This window comes from Crassostrea angulata, chromosome 7 (assembly GCF_025612915.1).
Source record: "Crassostrea angulata isolate pt1a10 chromosome 7, ASM2561291v2, whole genome shotgun sequence".
Lineage (NCBI taxonomy): Eukaryota > Metazoa > Mollusca > Bivalvia > Ostreida > Ostreidae > Magallana > Magallana angulata.
Window position 1 is genome coordinate 10,259,679 of NC_069117.1, and position 21,689 is coordinate 10,281,367.

The 21,689-nt window shown below is 32.8% G+C and overlaps 1 protein-coding gene across 1 annotated transcript in view; it reads right to left on the reverse strand.

Annotated features, from left to right (window-relative positions):
• Positions 1–21,021, reverse strand: part of LOC128156341 (tyrosine-protein kinase transmembrane receptor Ror-like) — a 43,516-nt gene extending 22,495 nt beyond the window's left edge. Inside the window, exons 1-2 of the mRNA XM_052818440.1 lie at positions 20,766–21,021; positions 4,967–5,095 (exon numbers count right to left, since the gene is read on the reverse strand). Of these exons, the coding sequence (XP_052674400.1) occupies positions 4,967–5,095; positions 20,766–20,781 (145 nt within the window). The 5' untranslated portion in view covers positions 20,782–21,021. The remainder of the gene's footprint in view (positions 1–4,966; positions 5,096–20,765) is intronic.
• Between the last annotated feature and the right edge of the window lie 668 nt (positions 21,022–21,689).

The following is a 21,689-nucleotide window of genomic DNA, read 5'->3' on the forward strand; positions in this document are numbered from 1 at the left end:
ATTTCACTTTCATAAGATTTTTAAAACAGAAATGTTTAATAATTTGATGAATACGGGGTTATCTGGAACCAGACTGATATTTTAAAAATTCTCTAGAAAATAGTGTATTGTATTTTGAGGTCTATTATTGTTGAATACTGTGCCTAGTATTGGTAACAAATGCATGCAACAAAAATCTCCTACACTTATTTGGTGTAGAGATCCACCTTAATTCAACATAAAACCAAAATTCCAAATTCAATACGACCAAAAATCCGAGAAATATACTGAAATCGGAAGTCCCTCCTAATATGCATATCTCTGTGTCCTAAATATTTACAAAGTTTAACAAAATTCTGTGCAGTATGGTGGCATATCTCTGCCCCTTATGTGCAAGTTATTTTTCTATCAAATATGTCGACATGCAAAATAAATATGTTGACATGCTAGATAGTTATGTCAACATGCAACATATCTATGTTGAGATGCAAGAAAATTGCTATCAAATAAAAATTTTATAAAATCTCAAAAAATCTAAAATCTCGTCCACATGTGACGAGCAAGGTGCTAGATGCTGCTTATTTAAGCGACATGCAACTTATTTATGTTAACATGCGAGATGAATATGTTGACATGCAACTTATTTATGTTAACATGCAATTTCTTTAAGTCGACATGCAACTTATTTATGTCGACATGCAACTTATAAGTTGCATGTCAACATATTTATCTCGCATGTGAACATAACTAAGTTGCATGTTGACATAAATAAGTAGCGTGTGAACATAACTAAACTGCATGTCGACATAAATAAGTTGCATGTTGACATAAATTAGTTGCATGTCAGCATATTTATCTTGCATGTTTACATAAAGAAGTTGCATGTAGACATAAATAAGTTGCATTTCGCATCTTGGATGTCACATGTTGGCGATATTTGACATTTTTAATAATTCTCATTTGATTGCAATTATCTTGCATGTCGACATAGTTATGTTGCATGTTGACATAACCATCTTGCATGTCAACATATTTATCTTGCATGTCAACATATTTGATAGAAAAATAACTTGTACACAAGGGGCAGAGATATGCCACCATAGTGCAGAGATTTAAGAGAAGATATGCTTAAAAAAGGGATTGGCGTAATGGCGGACTGAAGGACTTCCTTGTGTAGGGTATAAAAATGCAGTAACTAGTTTGCTTCATTATGTTATTGTAGGATTTTCAAATATGGATAGAAGCGTTTGTAATTTGGCACAATCCAACATTAAATGTTTTTAGCTTTATCCACTAAATTGCAAAATGAGCACAATGTTATGTTCTCTATGCAATATTTATAAAGACTGGTTTTGGTGGTCATTATGATCTGATTAATTCTGTATTGTAATTACATGATTTAGAGCTTTTTGTACACTAAACAGGCATTTGATATTTGTTCCATTGGTAATCATCAGTACAATTATTTTTTTTAATTTACATTGCCCAAATGGAATAACTTGTTCTTTACATAGAGCAAAAAGGGTAAATAAACTTAAACAGAAAATGGGAGAAATGGTATTTTGGATAATTTGGTCAATCATTTCATTTTTCTTTACTCTGCTTGTGAAAATCCTGATAGTTTTACCATGTTTAATAGATACCCTAGGCAGGAACACATATCCCGTCTATTGTTTTAAAATTTTATTCTATGGATCGTTAAAGTATCGTTTCCTACACAACGAAATTCTCTGAAACGCTTTTCATCTTTTTGTCAAATATTGAAGCGGGGCCCTTAGAGATGGTCACCATCTCAACGTTGTCTAATTACATATAAGGTGGAATGCTACACAAAAATGTTTTTATGGATCGTTAAAGTATCACTTCTGAAACATGATGTTCAAAAGAAAAATTATTTTGGTACTTTTTATGAAAAAGTAGAAAACCTGTTTTGGTTGCAGGTAACACACACTAGAGTTCAAGATTTAGTACTAATAAATGCATGACATTAATATCTCATAAATTATGTCCAGTAATGTCATCAAGACATATTTTTCAAAGCTATCGATGAAATCTTTTAAATAGACGTGTCTTATAAAGAGAAAATGTAAGGCAATCATATTTTAAAAAAAATTAATGAAAAGATTTTTGGGTGATCGGATATGACCTTGATCTACATACCTCATTCAATGTCACTGTATAGCCTTGAGCATAGACATTTTGTTAGTTAAGTATGATCCAGATTAGACCAAGGGGAGAGAAGATATGCCTTGGCCAATATTTTTGATATTAATCTGCTCTGACCTTCACATTTGACCTTGAAACTTGGTTCACTGCATACCCTTTACTTAAAGGCTCTGTTTATGTGAAGTATGAGTTACATTAGGCCGATGGGAGAAAATATATGCTTTGTACAAGGATTTTTATATGATTCTGTTATGACTACAAATTTGACCTTAAAACTTGGTTCAAAGTCACTGCATATCCTTTACCTAAAAGCTTTTTTACGTGAAATATAGGCCAAATAGGGCTAAGTGGAGAGTATATAAGCTCAGAAAAAGATTTTTGAGTGGTCTGATATGACCTTGACCCTTAACCTACAAAATTTATTTTAGGTCACCGCAAACCCATTGATAATAGGCACTACATGTATGTGAGTGAAGTATGAGCCAGATTAGACCAACAGGAGATAAGATATGCTCCTGACAAGGATTTTTTTTATATAACTCTGCTATGACCCTCACCTTAGACCTAGAAACGCCGTTTAAGTTCACTTCACACTCTTTACCCAAATGCACTCTGTGGGTGTTGTAGAAACCACATTTATCAAGGGGAGAGAAGATATGCTCTGGACAAGAGATCTCTGACTTAAGAGATCAGTCTGTCCGTCCGTCTGTCCGTACATACTTCCGTCCGAGATTGCTTGTCCGGAGCATACTTTCTCCCCCCTTGGCCCAATCTGGCTCATACTTCACCCACAGTGTACTATGGGTAAAGGGTGTGCAGTAATCTTGAACTATGCTTTTAGGTCTAATGTTAAGGTCATAGCAGATTGATGTATGAAATCCTTGTCCAGAGCATATCTTCTATCCCTTAGTCAAAGGGTTTGCAGTGACCTTGAATAGTGTAGGTCTGGGGTTAATGTCATATTGGGCGAAGTTTGTAGGTCAAAGGTCAATGCCATAACTGGTCATACTAAATTCCTTTTCTCAGAGAATATATACTTTCCACTTTGCCCTATTTGACTCAAACATGTAAAAATCTGTAAATGTGACAGCAAACAGGGTTTTCTTTTATGTGAACTGTATCCATAATCCATGTCAACCCTGAATTGATAAACACTACTTACCGTATCCAGTGAAATGGAGTACCCTATATGCAATATTTTGCTAAAAAATAAAAAATGACGAAGTTCAAAAGGTGGTATTTTTTCATGAATTGTCAGAAATCAAAATCCTAGTAATATGCACACCTCTGATATATGTACAATTGATCTGCAAAAAAAAAAAAAAAAAAAAAAAAAACAAAAATAAAAAACAAACCAAAAAACCTTCCTATCTTGAAAACTGTAGGAGGACTTATCCGTACAATTAGGGTTCCCTTTGGCAGCCGCCCGCCAGTTTTAAACCATATAATTAACCGGATGTTTTCGTTGGAAATCACGGTTGAAAATCAGAACTTTTGAATAAAGGGTATGTGTTGACCACCTTGAAACAATTATACTTCACCCACATTGTGTCTTTGATCAAAGAATTTGCAGTGACTGATGTTTATAGGTCAAGTGTCAAGGTCATATCTCAGGCACAAAAATCCCTTTTTAAAAGCATATTTGTATACTCTTCATTTAGCCCTATTTGGCTATTACTTTACTTAAACTGAACTTTTTTGTTAATGGCGTGCAGTGACTTTGTATCAAGTCAAGGTCATAGCAGATATCTTTAAAATCAGTTATAGATCGTAAATTTGTTTCCATTTATTTGATCTTGCTCACATTAAAAACAAATGCCTGTATGTAAGAGATAATGAGATTGAATTTTAGTTCTATGCTAGCTGGACAATTTCTAAGTTATAGGTCCAGGTCATAACATTCTCCAAAATTCTTTTCTTCCTATTGTCCGTTATTTAAGTGGGGCCCTTTGAGACGGTCACCATCTCAATATTGTCTAGTTAGATATAAGAAAAAAAAAGTTATAAATTTTGGAGCAAAATTAATATATTGCCCCGACCTCCCATCTTTCATTTTGACGCTGAAGTGTGTTTCGAAAATTGAACTTTGTAATTAGTTTCTTTGAATCAACATCATGAAATTCAATGTTACACTACGACTTATTTAAAACAGTAACGATTTAAAGTTTTTCCTCCAACTACAGTGAAAGCCCAGGAAATTAGCAATTGATTCCTGTAACGTGCGAAAAAATATTTTATGGGATTTATTTCAAAGCAGTCGACAACTTCTTATTTCTCATGTGTGAGTGGGCAATGAATAAAAAATGTTAAATACCGGTATTTTTTTTCTCTTTATACCATTCAAAATATATTAAATCATATCGATGGCATTTTTGATTGTCGATATGTCGATTTTGCAATTCGAAGAGGCTTGATTGTAAAAAAAATTAACCATTATATCTATCTTAAACAGATTTTAACTTAAATGATTTCCAATATATGTATATAGAGCTCTCTTAATGAAATTCTTCTGGTCTAAAATGTCGTTATCCAGCCCTCTTTCACGATCTTGTAACCTTGGATTTTCAGCTGACAGAACAGGCGTTATTTACTCAGTGGTCAACAAGTGGTCCGGTCCATGCCATCAATTTCACATTTATTTAATTTATCCCATTTATGAAATTTGACATCTTGTCACAGTTAAAATGAATTAAGTTCTGATGAGTTTCAATAATTTCAACATACATGTAAATGAGAATCGTCAAAATTATTTTTTTCATTAAGAAGTATTCTTTAAGAAATAACCATATCTCTTGCCTTTTAAAACATTAGTTTTATTTACCTTTACACCTGCCGTCGGGCGTGGAAGGTTGTAAATTGTAGAGACAAATACATTTCTTGCTATCATAATGACACGAAGCTTCTGGGTAAGGGCATTCATTCCCATCGCCGCACACTCGATGATCCAAAGCTAAAAAAAAAAAAAGAATTACAGAATGCTTATATACAGAATAAGGATAACGAAATAGTATTTTGCTAAAGGTTTCGTATAACGGGAGTTTGTTTGTTTTATAGATATGGTAACAGGTTTTCTTTACATCACTATCATCTGTTTTATCACATTGCTTTTTTTTTCAATTTACAAACATGTAATGGACAACTACAAAGGGTAATAGTTAAAAAACAAAAATTGACTACTGTTTCATTCTGTTCATTTATCCTTGTAAATTTATCCTAGTAAATTATGTAAAACTAAAACTTAAACATTTATTGTGCATACGTCTCATTGTTAAGTTCAATGTTTGAAATTCTGTTATAAACAGAAAATTGTCCTTCGTGTTCTTTACCTCTTTACAAATTATAAATAGGAGAAACATTGCTAATTTGTTTAAGACTCCTTCCTTGTTTAAATGATATTTCATGGCGTTCGCAATCAATTTATTTGTTCAAAATATTTAATTCCATTGAATGACTATGCTAGTAAATGGTGAATTATGACCATATGGGTGAGTGTCATGAATTATGACGTCACTTACAGGCTGGGTAAAATTTATGCATTTCCATTAGGAAAACGTAAAGAAAAGAAGTTGCCTTAATTAGGATCAATACACAATACATCTTAAACAAAAAATGTCAAAGGACAACATCTTTACAAAAAAGCATTCATGTATGTGTCTGTGTATTTCAATCAATTTTTCACAATAACTTAAAAAACGTATGTTACTAAATATCATACCGGTATTAGGAACCAAAATTTATTTGAGTATGTATTCAAAATGTTTATTATTTATACTATTTTTTCAAATGACCCATCAATTACATTTTTAACAGTGATATATTACCATAGGTGAATAATAAAAGGGGAAATTTCTTTAAAAGGATTGTAAAAACTCTAAGATTATCTGTTTATAGTTCTGCTATAGGTTAGTAAAACATGAAATTATATATATATAGAACTACACATTTATAGAGAGAAAAGGGATGGTAACATGCTACACGTTTTTAAATACTCAAAGCAAACCATAATGCAGGTTTATCGTAGTAAAACAATAAAAATAACACGTGTAAATAATGATATTCTCACGTAATCATTTAAGTCACGTTCTAAAACTAGAACCCTTCGCCCCCAAAAAATTACAATTTGGTAGACTTCCTTCTCATGTACAAAGGTTGCCAACTTTATATCCGATAGTAGAGAATTCTACAATAAAATAAGTGCATTTTAACTAAATTGCAATGTATCAATAGAGACCCCCCTCCCAAACCACTAGCCTTAAAAGTCGTAAATTTACCAATTACACAAAAAGCCTTTATGCTCATCCTTATGGTGCACCTAAAATGCCTAATAGATTTTTTTGGGCAAGACGTTTTTAAAGGATAAATGAAAATTCTCTTTATGACCAATCAACTCTCACCCCGAAAAAGAAAAACGTTGACCAAGGGTTCATGTTGTAAGCGTCAATGCTTATCCAAACCATGTGTTTAGATATAGTCTGCCTGCTTCAGTAGTAGTAAAGATTTTGAAAAGCTCACTATACTTCATATATATATTCTCATCATATTCACTATATTTTAAAGAGCTTTTTGCAAACACCAGAACCTCTGACCTCGGGATAGAAAACATAAACAAGTATTTCCTGACCATCATTAATATATGCACGTGTTAAAATCGTTTGCTGAATGTCTAACGATAGAGAGAAAAACTTTAACAAGAGGTCCATAGGCCATATAGCTCAATTTAACAACGGTTCCTTGTAGCATTCTATTTCTTAGCATATACTATTTCTATTTTACATTTGAACCTCTTTCTGGGGCCCCAGTATTGGTCCACGGTTTATGGATGGCTTTAACAATTTAGAATCTACACTATTTGAGGATCCCTGCATATTAATCTCACAAACTGTAGCATTGTGGTTCTGGAGAAAAAATAAATTTAAACATTTTCCCTCTCTATTTCTATGTTAAACTTTGAAGCCCTCTTGGGGCCCTAGTATTTGTACGGTAGTCCCAGCTTTATTAATATAAAATCTACACTATTTGAGGATCCTTGCAAAGTAACCCCACAAATTAAAGCATAATAGTTCTCTATAAGAAGATTTTGAAACATTTCCTCTGTATATTTCTATATTAAACTTTGAACCCCTTCTGGGGCTCCATTTTGAGAACGAGGGTCACTGCCTTTACAATTTGGAATCTACACTATTTGAGGATGCTTACTTAGTAATCTGACAAATTGAAGCATTGTAGGTTTCAAGAAGAAGAATTTCGGACATTTTCCATATATACATCTACGTTAAACTTTGAACCACAGTATTATTCCAGGGGTCACTATTTTAAAAATATTGTATCCACTTTATGCAAGTTACATGCACAATTATCTAAAAAATTGTAGCATTTAGTTCCCAATTAAGAAGAAGATCTTAAAACAATTCCTATTTACTTTTATGTTAAACTTTGACCCCCTCTTGGGACCCTAGTATTAGTCCGGGGTCAAAATTTTACCTAAATTGCATATCACACAAACTGTTGCACTTTATTTCGTGGAAAATGATTTTCAAACATGTTCCCTGTATATTTCTATGTGAACTTTGAACCCCACCTGGGATCCAAGTATTAGTCTTGGGGTCACGGCTTCAACAATTAATATAAGAATCTTTACAATTTGCTTGAAAAGAAAATCTCAAAACACTTTCCCTATAACTTCTTTGTTAAACTTTGAACCCTTTCTAGAGCCCCAGTGTTGGTACGGGGGTCACGGCTTATACAATTTAGATTCTACATTATTTGAGGATCCTTGCATAGAAACGTTGTAGTTTTTAAACTATTTTTAAAAATGTTTTCGAAATATTTTTATGTCACACCTTGAACCCCTCCTGGTGCCCCAGTATAAGTCTGTGGTCACGATTTTTACAATTTGGAATCTACAATAGCCAAGGATGAATGCGTCGTAAAATCCTAAACTGTTCGTAAGATGAAGATTATTAAAAATGTTTCCTATATATGTTAAACTTTGAACCCCTCCTGGGGGCCCCAGTCTTTGTCCAGGAGACACGACTTTTAAAATTTAGGATCCTTACTTCAGATACAAGCTTTTGTAGAAATATTGACATTTCTGGTGCAGTTGTTCTTGAGAATAGAATTTTTAAAGACACACACCCTCGGTTCAGGTTAGCTAAAAAGTAATACAATTTACTTTAGGGACAATCGAACCCCATGCTAACACCAGAGCCCATGACTCAGGAGCCACAATGTGGTAAATACGTCGTTATTTATCAAATAACAATTTCTGCTGAGTATCAAGCAGCAGAAAAGATTTTAAAATAAAAATTCCATTATTATTTTCATTCTTTACCCCCCCCCCAGAATTATTGCCCTTGAGTAGAGGTTGTTTGGGGTCTTGAATTCCGAATTCTTCTCATTCCTCTTTCTATAGATGCTTTACACACTTGCTTAGGATAAGATAATCCTGGTAGTATCTTAGATGACGGACGGAAAACGCACGACGACTGACGAAATCTTAAATTTTAATTCTTTCTTCAATAACCCAGATTTTGAAAAAAAACCTCAAATATCTCGGATCCATTTCTTAAATTACGTGAACATTTGCAGATATTTGATACGATAGTTTATCTCACATGAGAATCTGAACAGAGGAGTCTTTATTAATGTTCGCTGTCAATTAATGTTCTGGAATCTTGCAGCTAGTCTAGAGAAGGGTCTATCTGGTGAAGATATGATTCGGAGTGCTCTACAATCTTGACAGCGTGATCTGGTAAAGAGTGCCGAAAATGACACCGTCTGGGCTACGCTGTAAATCATCGATGGTCAGACATCCAAAGAAATGAAATCAATCTGCAGAACCCCAAAAAAGTAATAATGGTAATAATTACTTTGCTTCACATTAAACGCTAAGGCTTTCACTTGAAGCAATGAAAATCTGTTCGATTTTCTTCGTATGCAAGAGCGACAAAAAACTCCTGAAGCGAAATCAACACTGACATTAATTATATGATGGCGGGCTTTCAAATTGAACAACCGTTTAATTTTTGTAGTAAATCCTCACACAAGGTAATAATCTAATATCATGAGAAAATTCATTAATCCACAAGTTCCGTTATGTATCTCAAAACTTGTACAGGATATGAAACAAACACGAATGAAGTCAAGAACATTGTGTTATTATTCACAGTAATTAATTTCTTGTTTCCTTCTCCACGTCCTGAGGCCTGAAATTGGCACGAAATCCCACAGAAGCGAACCTCGACCGGAAATCATTGAGGATTTTTCTTTAGTTTATTGTCATGTATCATCTGAAGCAATTTTTCTGCTTTGGTAAATCGCATTGAAAATAGATATGTTACATTTGCAAAATATACATGTATGTACGGTGGTCGTACATGTAAAGGGGCATGGTGATTACAGATATTTACAAACTTTACTTTTCTGCATTTACATGTAATGATTAATGAGTTATTTACATTGTATATACATGTAACAGTATTCACAATAATTTTGCTGTGCTGTCTGTGCAATGTTTTTATTTATATAGTGTAAGAACCAATAACATTTGTTTTAAAGCAATATTTTTAATTTTTGGGTAATTTTAGCATTAATAAACAGTACTGTTCGAAGTAATTGTAATATCTCATTCTGTCGTAAATGTGGTATTTTCTATAATTCAGCAATAGATTTCAAAACGATGTGCATAAATTATTGCTAGCGCTCTCGAGCGCTAGCAACTACGTTAGTCTTTTTCACTGGAATACGCATGCTCGACTCCATAGTAGGGGATTCTGGGAATACTGTTCTACTGTAGATAAACTGTACCATTTGAATTTCGTTTTATCACCTTCACATGAAGTTTTGTGTTTTATTGTAAATGTCGAAAAGTAACAGTAGCTTAGGTCTTATAATGCAAAGTTATTTTCAATATTATGATAAATAGCTAGCTTTGTCTTAAATTCTTTCAAGCTCGTAAAACAACTTCAGATATGTTTTCCGAGCTTGCCGGAAAGGCCCAAGAAGATACAATTGCTACAAAACAATACAAATGGTTCTTCAAAAGTTTTCCTTGAAATTGAAATTACAGTAGATACATAATGATTAAGACGCAGTCAATGAGCTATGCCATTGCCGATGTGAAGCCCACTCTAGATTCACAATTCTAAATTGAGACCCCACTCCAGCACAATTCCGGTACACCACTGTGCCTTCATATTGTTAATTAATCGATTCAGAAATTTAAACCAATATCTTAAAAATCCGCTTCTTTGTTTTACGATGGCTACAGCGCTAGCTAACCAATCTTTTTAAAAGATAAGCTTGTACAGCTGTTATATGGTTCACGCCATATCATAACATGTTTCTAAAAAACTACGCGTTCCAACGATACCCTGTCGGCTTTAATATTTCCGAATTGATTGAAGAAGAAAAAACCCTTAAACAAATGCTTTTAATATTGATTATGTGTACTGTCAACAACATTAGAAAAGACAGATTGAAAGATTTGGGTCCCAATCGAAAATTAAAATTGTTAGCTTAATAAATGAAAACAAAAATTGAAATCATACTAGGTAACCAGTTGACCACACCATATTAAAATTAAAGCATTTCGTCTAATCTGGACGGTAAGCTTCCATAGTGTTTGTCTGTCCATCTGGATTTAATCTGTCAATTTAATGAAATAGAGAATAGCAAAAACAATTATTTTGTGTGTGAGAGTTGATTGTTTTGTTTTTGTCTTGAAAATAATTTTAGTACACTGTAGATGAAGCAGAGTATGCGTAAAAAATAAACTATCTCTTTCTTCGACAGTGCGTGCAGATAAATTATGTACCCCCCCCCCCCAAAAAAAAAGACACGACGAAACCAATTTGGTTTGAACTTCTGAAATCTTAAAGGTAATAATTGTTGAGACAATTCAAAGAATATACATTTGTATTTTGTAATCAGGAATTTAATATTTCAATAAATTACACAAAAGCACATGCACATGTTAAATAATTTTCGATTTTGTGTATGTGTGTGTGAGAGAGAGAGAGAGAGAGAGAGAGAGAGAGAGAGAGAGAGAGCAGTAGTAAGTTAAGGAAAGACAACTTGCCAACTGTTGTTGCTATCAAAAGTAAAGATGGTTGTCTACCTTTAGGTAATAAGTTTTCCTCTGGGTTTAAAATAATGCTGAATCGTAACCGTAAAATTAAAGTTGGTTCCATTCCTTTCATTTGTTTGGTAATGGATATTACCGAAAAGAAAATATGCGTATTTAACTCGTCCTTGCTGACATAACCTTCACCATTTAATATGCTTGCAAAACAATATTTGAAACCAACTGTTTAATTGTGTTAAGAAGATTGTATCTCTGCTTTTGCTTTAAGTCGAACATATGACCTCTGTTTATGATCAATATATCTATTTCTACAGACTGCCAGTACTCCCTCTAATACAGTATTAAACGTAGGAAATTTTAAAATAAGGAATGTTCATCGAAAACAGTTTCATATCTAATATAGTTTTAGTTGTCATTAGTAAAGTATTGTCAAATTTTTGAAAAAGGATATAAACGAAATAATCCTTAAAACATGGTTAAAACTTAGTCCATTATTATAATAGTAGTCTTATTATATTTCTAATATACACATCTCCAAAATATAATCGACATAACAGTTTTATGGAAGGGTATTTCTTTTATTTCTGACGTATTTCAAATACCCCCCCCCCCCCACCCCCACCTCCACTCCCTCCGTCTTTTCTTCCCGAAATTCAGCATCAACTCAAATTCAGATACAATTCCCCTTACTTGTTGAAATGATAACTGTCTAAAATTTGGTTTATTTCGGCTTTATAAGCATTATGAATGACTCAATGATCAGACGAAAACTATCGCATTCATGATCACTGAAATCAAAGTGCATGGACTGCATTGCTCGTATTAAAATTATTGGCACTTGGTCGCTGAAACATTTGCCAATAATATGAACAACACATGTTTAAACCAATAGAAAAGTAATCATTGTTATGTGCTGTTCTGTCAATTAAAGCAATAAGAAATATATTTTGTACTTGATGCACCTCAAAACTATTGTTTGTGCTGACACATTTAAATGGTCGCTTTTACAAATTACCTGTCACGGTTTCAATAATTAACTTCTATTTAACAGCTTTTTTAACGCAGGCATACAGATATACCTGGCGCAATAGGAAAACTAATGCAAGGTCAAGCGAAAGGTCAAAGGATTATGGAAAAATGATTAAACAAGAAAAATTCATTTATCTAGCTTGTGATTCAATTCAGTTAAGCATGAAAACTGACAGATGATATCAACATGGAATTTTAGACAGTTTGACATTTATAGTCGTATAAATAACCCATTTTAGTAATTTATAGGCACCTTACGTAACTTTTGTCTTCGAAAAAGAGATAAAAGGTCAAACAGTGACTTTAACCATTCATAAGGTAGCATACATAGATCCATTCTTAAAAACATCTGTGTTCACACCTTTAACATACTATGATGACTTGTTTGAATGAACATCTGTATGCAAAAAAAGAAATATTTTTGTATATATTTTGGTACCGAAACTTTTAACAAATCAAATAAGAATTATTTTTTGATTGTGGTTTCATTCTTCAAGAAAAAAGCCAATTGTTTTAACACTTAGAATCATTGATTCGTTCTCTATTTTCTTAGCGTCTTTTAAAAAAATGTCTTACATAATTTACAAAGATGCCACAGTCTTTTAGTGAAACAATAAATACATAGGCCCTTTGTAGTAAAACAATACCATTTTCTCGTTAATAATGGTCACATCAAAGGAAACAGTTCAATGTGCGTATGCCTCTTTCTTTACAAAATAAACATCTGATGTATTTGAAAGATACTATTTTTGAAGCAAAAGTAAAAACAAGAGGTCCAAGGGCCACATCGCTCACCTCAGCAACAAAGCCATGATTATAGTATAATTAGCTTTATGGTGTCGTACAAAAAATCTGGACAATGTAGTAGAGAAGATGCCGGTATAAAACAGTTTCCAATTTTTTCCCGAAACATTCTTATGTTAAACATATAGCCCTTTTGGTAACAAAATGATTTTAAAGAGATTTCACATTGTTAAAGATTTATCTCTATATATATATTCCTGCGTAAAAAATTCGTTTCTTCATTGTGGCCAAATCTTACCCCTGGGAATCTTGATTTCAAGATTATCAACAAACTTGAATAACCACTACATGTAGATGCTGCAAAACAATTTGCAACATTCCTGGCCTACTGGCTTTAAAAAAGATCTTTCTCCCTATATATTTCTATGTAAAATAATTGACACCCCCACCCCCCAATTGAGGTCCCAACTTACACCCGTAAATCACGATTTGAAAAGAATTTGAACCTACATTACCTGGAGATGCTTCCACACAAGTTAAATCATCCCTGATCTAATGTTTTCAAAGAAGTTTTTAAAGAATTTTCTTTATATATCCCTATGTAAAAACTTGACCCCACATTGTGGCCCCACACTACCCCTGGGGATCATGATTTACATAAGCTTGAATCTACACGACCTGGGGATGCTTCAACATAAGTATCTGCTTTTCTGGTCGAATAGTTTATAAGAAGTTTTTTGAAAAATACATATTTTTAAAAATTCATAATATTTTCTCCCTTTTAAAAAGGATGTGACCCTTCATTTAAAAAAACTTGAATTCCCTTCACTTAATGATGCTTTGTATAAAGTTTGGCTGAGATTGGTCCATTTGTTCTGGAGAAGGAGATGAAAATGTGAAAAGTTTACGACAACGACGACAACAACGACAAACAACGGACAAATTTTGATCAGCTCAGGTGAGCTAGAAAGCAAATATAGTCCACAGATCATATTGATTATTTACTTTTCTGATTTTAAATGTTTGATTTTAGATTGTGAATGAATTGCTCGGTGTGTTGAAAGAGTTGAGAGAAAACATCATAAAATTAAATTGGCTCATTATTATCTAGCTTCTTCTCATTATTATCAAAAATCTAACAGCAAACACGATTTAGTTGAAGAATATTGCTGATTCAAAAACAAACACAAATTCCAATGGAAAAGTTTTGACATTAGACATGTCAAATGAAGAGTCACGCGGATGTTGCCCCGTCAAAAACACACCGTCCTGGTCACAAATGACGTACTCGGTTTTGGAGCAGGAAACATTTGGACAAGTTTTGAATTTATGGGAATATCTAGCAAGATTTATGAGAAGTCGGGCCCGTTGTAAACTATTCGATGAGATTTAAGTTTTAATTGACGAGACGCTTTTCCTGTTTTGACGAAAAGAACACTCATATTTTTATCTTGCCTTATTTTGGTATAAATACGGTATGAATGATGCAATGTCGTTTCTATTAATAGGAAGAGTGTAAGAAGGGCAACTGAATATTAGGGACACTTTATATAATTGCCGTTATCATTTGCTCAGAAAGAAATATTTTCCGATATCCATGTGCCCATGAAAATTTATTAAAATATGAGCCTTGGTCACTGCCGTAGTCATTAGTCTACTTAATCTCCGAGTAGTATTTAAAATAGGAGTAAACGAATTAAAAATGAGAGACAGAAAATCGATCAAACTTTTTATTTAAAACCAATGAATATTTTTAACCGTATTGTACGACAAATACATTTTCTTTTAAACACAATTAATTTTACTTTTTTCTTTGGGCGTGTTGTATAATATATATGTGTTAATTTGCTAAAAGGGAAAGAAAAAAGGATGTAAAAATGTATTTAAAGATAATTTTCTTAAAATGTTTATCATTTGATATAATAAATCTACAATTATATTCCGTTAACATTAAAAAAGGACTGAAAAAGAATTTATGTTTAAGTCACCAAACATTTTATATAGTCTAGACCCAGTAACAAATAAACTGGTATTCAATTCAATTGAAATTTCGTAATCAGTACTGTAACTATAACCGTCAGTGATAAAAGATCCTCTTTTAAAACTATTAATTGATTTGTAATATCTGTAATGTAAGCAAATTTTTAGAATGGAGCAGTTGAAGTTCTTAAGAAAATACGGGACCGGGGGGGGGGGGGGGGGGGATTTAGCCAATGCAAACTGTAAAAATTTTAAATAAATTTACCTGATGAGTTTATGAATCTTTTTTTTTCATGTCATAGTAATAATAAATTATTACATGTATATATTATTAAACTTCGAAGTAAATCATATCATATGAAACTAGTTAGAGTAAATCCACTAAGTTATAAATATTATATTCTCTTTTCCACAAATTTAAAAGCCTCGTGATTTTACAATTTTTTAGACTTAAAAAAATCGGTTAAACGGTCAAAATGTTAAAAGTACGACACAGGTAGTGGGCGGAAACAACTTCTCTTCATGTACAGGTGTGTGACTGGGGATAAAAATATGTTGAAGACACGCACAAAACAAAATAAATTTCAAACAAAACAACTATTTTAACCAAACCTGAATTTGAACGGTTTCTAAAAAGCATCCGTAAACATGCTTAACAGCGTGTAAGAAAAACTTTTTGAACCAATTGCAGAGGATTTCTAAAAATGTTCAACTGTTTCTAACATCGTTGAGCGCTGCGTAATATCCAATACATTCTTAACAAGAGATTCCCCCGCTCTTTGACTTGCCTAAACAAATAATGTGTTAAGCTTTCAAGCATCTGCGATAAATAGTTCCTGTGAAATATTTGACGAAAATTTTCGCTAAAAATCAATAAAGTCGTCATTTAACAGGAAGTTGACATCCAATTGATACAAAATATATCCCACGATATGGCATGCCTAAACAAATATGCGTTAAAATTTCAAGCATTGCGATAAATAGTTGCTGAGAAATTTTTGACGCAAATTTGTTTGAAAATTTTAGCTAAAAATCAACAAAGTCGTCATTTAACAGGAATTTGATGCCCGATTGGTACAAAAATATATTCCACGATATGGCCTGACTAAACAAATAATGTTTTAATATTTCAAGCATCTGCGATCAATAGTTTCTGAGAAAAATGCGACATAATTTTTGTTGCGGACAGACAGACAGAAAGACACACAAGGGTAAAACAGTATACCCCCTTCTCTTTCGGAAAGGGGGTATAAAAATTTCCTTGGTTGGAGAATAATGTGCTTAATTAGAAAAAGAAATGTACTTTTTAAAAGGGAAAATAAATTTATTCTATCCATTAGCTAATACATTGAATAGCTAGAGAACTAGAAAAATAATTGACAGAAGTTGTAAAACAATTGTATATAATTTGTAATTTATATCATGGCCATTAGAATTCATTTAACTGCATGGAAACTTTTCTTAAGAACAAATAATGTCCTCCAGGAAAATGATATAAATCATGAAATTTTTTTTTATATTTTCAAATCCCTTTTCATTTTACATCACTTTATACAAAGAGTTAACCAAAGTAATTATGCAACTTTAAACAAATTTTTAAAACTCTTTTATATTCACAAGTTCGAGCTCATATTAAATGCGTCCTAAACGTTCCCTTTTTCTACATATTGGGTAGTTTGTGTCGACATACATGTATCAATGATACATCCCTGCGAACCCAAACTCTGTCACATCCCATCGCGCAACATGTTGCGAAGGGGATAAAGCACCGCTGATGTGCGTGTGTTTGTATCTGTGTTTCCTTCAGCTTATGGGCAAGATTCAATGAAAACCTCGGGAAGCGAGGATTAATGGTAGCACGTATATATAAGAAAATCAGTGAAAGATGAAAGTTGAATCAGGGGTACTAGGGCAAAAAAAAAATTTCTTCCAACCCAGGGGGCCGCCATATTGGCAGCCATTTTGTTTTTAAAAAATTAGTTTGATCATTGATTGATTGGTACTTATCGATGTTTAACGCCCACTAACTCGATTAAAATGTTCCAGTGTTTCAATATAAAAGTTTATTAAACTTCGTACAATTTTTGGCATGGTAAAAGGACAAACCCTATTGATTTTAAAGTCAATTGGCAAAATTTTTATTAAAATATCGTTAAAATAACATTTAAACAAGAACTTTATGTACGACTTTACAATAAAGGTTTCCGGTTCATTTCTGCAAAACTAAACTGAAAGAAAACAGTTAAATCAAAAACTTGACATACTTTTGGAGTTACATGTAGATCTTGTTAATGTAATAAACAAACGTTTTATAGACATATAATGAAGAGTTAGAAGAATGTCCAAATTTAAAAATTGAAGCGGACAGGATATTAAAATCATCCCATTTTCGCCGAAATAAGCTGCGGAATTTCGGGCATTGTTTCCCAAAGTAACCACGAGTGGAACTACACATTTAGAAAGAGAATTTAATTACAAGCATATTCCTTAATAATGCATTTTCCTCCACAATATTTCTAGACGCGAGGGAATGTTCCGCTTATCGGTGCCCTTGATACTTAAACGGTTTATATTTTGATTTTGTTAGCCATTCCTAGACATGTAACTCACAGTAACTTTTGATACAAAATAACTGAGTGATGATTTACTTTTATATCAAATAAATTTGTTCATAACAAAACACTGTCATTATTGCTGAATGGCCTAAATTTAAACTTCTCCTCATTATCATGTCTTTATCATGCCAGCACCTACAATGGTAAGACGGTCTCATCTTCTTGTTCAGTCTGATATTCTCTTGTTGTAATACCCAATGTACAGATAACCACTTCGACCCCCAACAGAATAAATCTAAAAGCTACCATTGCGCAGATCAACAAAAAATATCCGTTATACTCGATTTCCGCTAGTGCCTGGAGTATGTTCCTCAATGCAAGCGTACGCCTAAAGAAAATGTAAACCATACCTTCATATTGGAAGATGGGAAAACCGAAAATAACACAACAGGTAAACAATTTGTTCGGGTAATTAAGTATACAAATGACCTTCGTCTGACCTATACACCCAGGACAGGCCATTAAGTTTGATGATGATAGATGTTTCTCTCCTCTCAGTCACTAGAAAGCTATATCCGTTAACACTTCTCTGCTATACCAGAATCACTTGATAACAACCTATAGTTCCTGCTAGTTCTTCAGATGTTTTAACCTTCACACTTACAGTAAAGAATTCTTAAAGTACGACCGAGTACAAAGTTATCTTAAAGTAATCATTTGGATTTTTTTCTGCAAGAACATTTATTTATTTTTTTATTGACAACTTTTTAATATTAATACTACGAACAGTCCTTGTATTTTATAGCCTGTAGTTGTCAAAGTATTCCGTACACTGAAATACATGATTTCAAATCTTAATTTCAATAAATTGAAAATTGAATTTATTTCGATACAACTAATGTATATTTATGAACATGCCCTGATAAAGTCATATATTTTTCAAGAAAAAATTCTATTTTGGAAATTTTTAATGTAAATCGCACGAAGCTTAAATAATATATATTTAGATATTTTGAATAATTAAGCAAAACTGTGACAAATTACTTTTTTTCGATAACGCCCCCGACTACATTAGGCACGTAAAGATATTCAAAGGACGTCGAGTATCAAAACCTGTTTTACAAGAAAAACAAGATTTTTAGGCACCTTTAAGGTATTTCATGTACGTCAAAATTCTTCCAGAATCAAAAAGACTTCTTTAAGAGTTAATCATAAAAAGCAATAAACATGTGTTTAAATTATTTTAATCTGCTTCCCTTAAGAGTCTCAAATGAGCGGTGAATTCACGATAAGACAGAAAGGAAGACCACTTGCTGAAACATATAACACACAACAGCTTGTTTTTTGAATGAAAATCGGATATATCTCCGATACAGCTTTTGAGTGTAATGATAGAGCACTCCAGAAGAATGGCCGCCCGTCGGTCGTTCCTCTCGCAGCTCAGGAGTGTTCAGTACAAGTCCTTGATGTCAATGAGTCGCCCTGGCAATGACTATTCCATGGTTATAGTCGAGAAGATTTTATAGTTACTTTATTTACACAAGGGACTTATATTATTTAAATGAACATATTAAAGATTTTGCAGTGTTAAAAACCAAATTAAGTAATTTCTAAGTATAGAATAAAGCTACCTCTGGTTTCTTCGTAGTCTTTTCCTTAACGGCAAATGACAGCAGAAAATTAAACCAACGCTATTTTGAGAAAGATTATCAGAGTTAAACTCTGCTTGTCTTATACAAGAGACTTATTGAATTATATATTGTATTATAACAACAATATGCATGCTAATAATCAAACTCATAATGTTGTTTTGACATGAGAAATCATTGTGAAAACAAATAAATCCAACTTTGGAAAACATTTTCCAAACCATATGGTTCATTACGGAGTATTACTTAAACACGTTGCCTTGTCGTGATTAGCGCTTAATGGGGTCATCAACATTTTTTGATTAGATATCCATCATAATGCGACAGCATCTGGGACTTCCTGTCCTGTAAGACATGGTTTGAATACCTGGTCAAAGGGAGCACTTTGTAACCTTGGGCACAAAGTTTCCGATTGGGTACTACATGCATGCTACAAGTTATTATTATTTTTTTAATTTAACGATTAAACTGCAAATAATTTAGTTTATGAGTTGATCTGAACCCAAGAAATTGGACACGAACTTTAAGACATGTGTAACTCTCTGTGAAGAAATATAAATTTTATCCTACTTATTGATTAATGTTTGTATTGGAAACTTTTCGCAGTCTGTAGACAAAGTAAAAAATCGATCAAGTGTATCTCGCCACTTTCTCCAAATACCAGTTTTCCAAAATAAAAAAAATCAAAATCAAACACAGACAAAAACCAAACTCACTGCATATTCTATAGGAATCAAAAGATACATGTTAACTTTATCTGTTCGTTAATTAATTCGACACGTCTGACTATTACTCCTTGAAAAACTTCCACGTCTGATCTCTTTGTATATATGCATATTAATTCAGTCGAGCTATTTTATCCTAAACAAATGAAAAGGAATGGCATTTTCATTCATGCAAAGTTTAATCATTTTATTTAGACTTAAATGTAAAATATGTCCTAATACGATATACTCTGAGGGAAAATCTCCATGACAATTTTATAAAGCAGTATATTTTGAACTTGTATTTTACAAATTTCTTTTATGAAATTTAGAATCAGTATCACTGAATATGTTTCAAATTCATAATTATTATATCCAGAAAAAAAATGAGGATTACTTAGTTTCGTTGAAGAATTTTTTTCTTACATAAAATAGAACATAAATTAAAAATATTATCTGCTTTGATGTTTACTGTTTACGAACATTTACATTGGCCCATGTTACCATGGGAACAAAGTTTGGTCTATAAAACGATAACCTTCAATGATGTTCTAGTGATCCTTTGAAACTTTCTGTTAAATATCATGGAAATCTGAGATGATCATAAATTGCTGACTGCATGGTTCTTACAAATAGATTCACTTAACACATAATGTATCGTTTCACAATATTACTTGTTTTTAAACTAATGTTTAAGCGTTCTGGCTTTATTTCAATAATTAGAAAAACATGAAAAGATGTCTAAGCAATTAAATGTATGCGATAAACGATTTTCAAAGAAAAATATCTAAAACAGCTTGTGCCTCAGCGTTACAAATTACTTATGTATTTGTGAATATTAGACGAATAGGTGTCAAAAAGTAATGTTACTTACGTTTCTCTGTTGTCATTTTCCCGTCTACGGTCAGTGTCACAGGAATTCCAGTGATGTTCGTAAGAGGACAACAAGTAGACTTGCCAAAGATATGAAATTGTTTACCAGTAACATGTCAGTTTTACCGAACAAAAGTCGATACAATAACAACTACAATTGCCTAACTGGACTCTGCCATGGTCACTCGGGGGTCGTTTTCTGTACAGTGGTCCAGAAGATGGTCGACATACTACCCATCAAGTTTTATCCACGGTAGTTCACTAAGATAATGAGATGCTCTCTGGGCTGTAACTTTCAAGCGATGACTGTTAGGCTGCCCAAGTGTTGCGTCCAATCATTTATCAGTGTCCAGTCAACTACCTTGTGTATATCTATTTATATAAAACAATGTTGACCAGTGTTGGCCTCTGAAGATGTGCTTCAGAGTGCAGCTACAGATAAAATAACTTTGATGCCTTGTGTTTTAATGATTTAAATGGTGAAGGTGAATGTTTGTAGGAAAGACAAAAAGAAAATATTCACAACTTTTACATGGCTGTCTAAGGGAATACGCTATTGGTCAGAAAAAGATCCATAAATAGATGTCTTTTAGGAAATGTTCAATGTATGACATGATTAGGAAGCCATTTTCACACCTTAATTAATATATGCATGGGCGCGGTTTAGCCTTATTTAACTTGCAAGAACACAGAACCTTCATTGACTGGGTGTTATGTGTGTCAAACGAAAAATAACACGAATCGTTTCTTGATTTACGTGAAATGTTTCCCTGCTATGTCTGGCATGCTAGTGAAAGTTCAAGGCGCCCCTTTAAGATTTATTATGTTTTTAAACAAAAATCATACCGTTTTTATTATATATTTAGTAATACAGCTATAAAAATCATGGACTTCATAAATTTTATGTATTCCTATATGCTTTAAA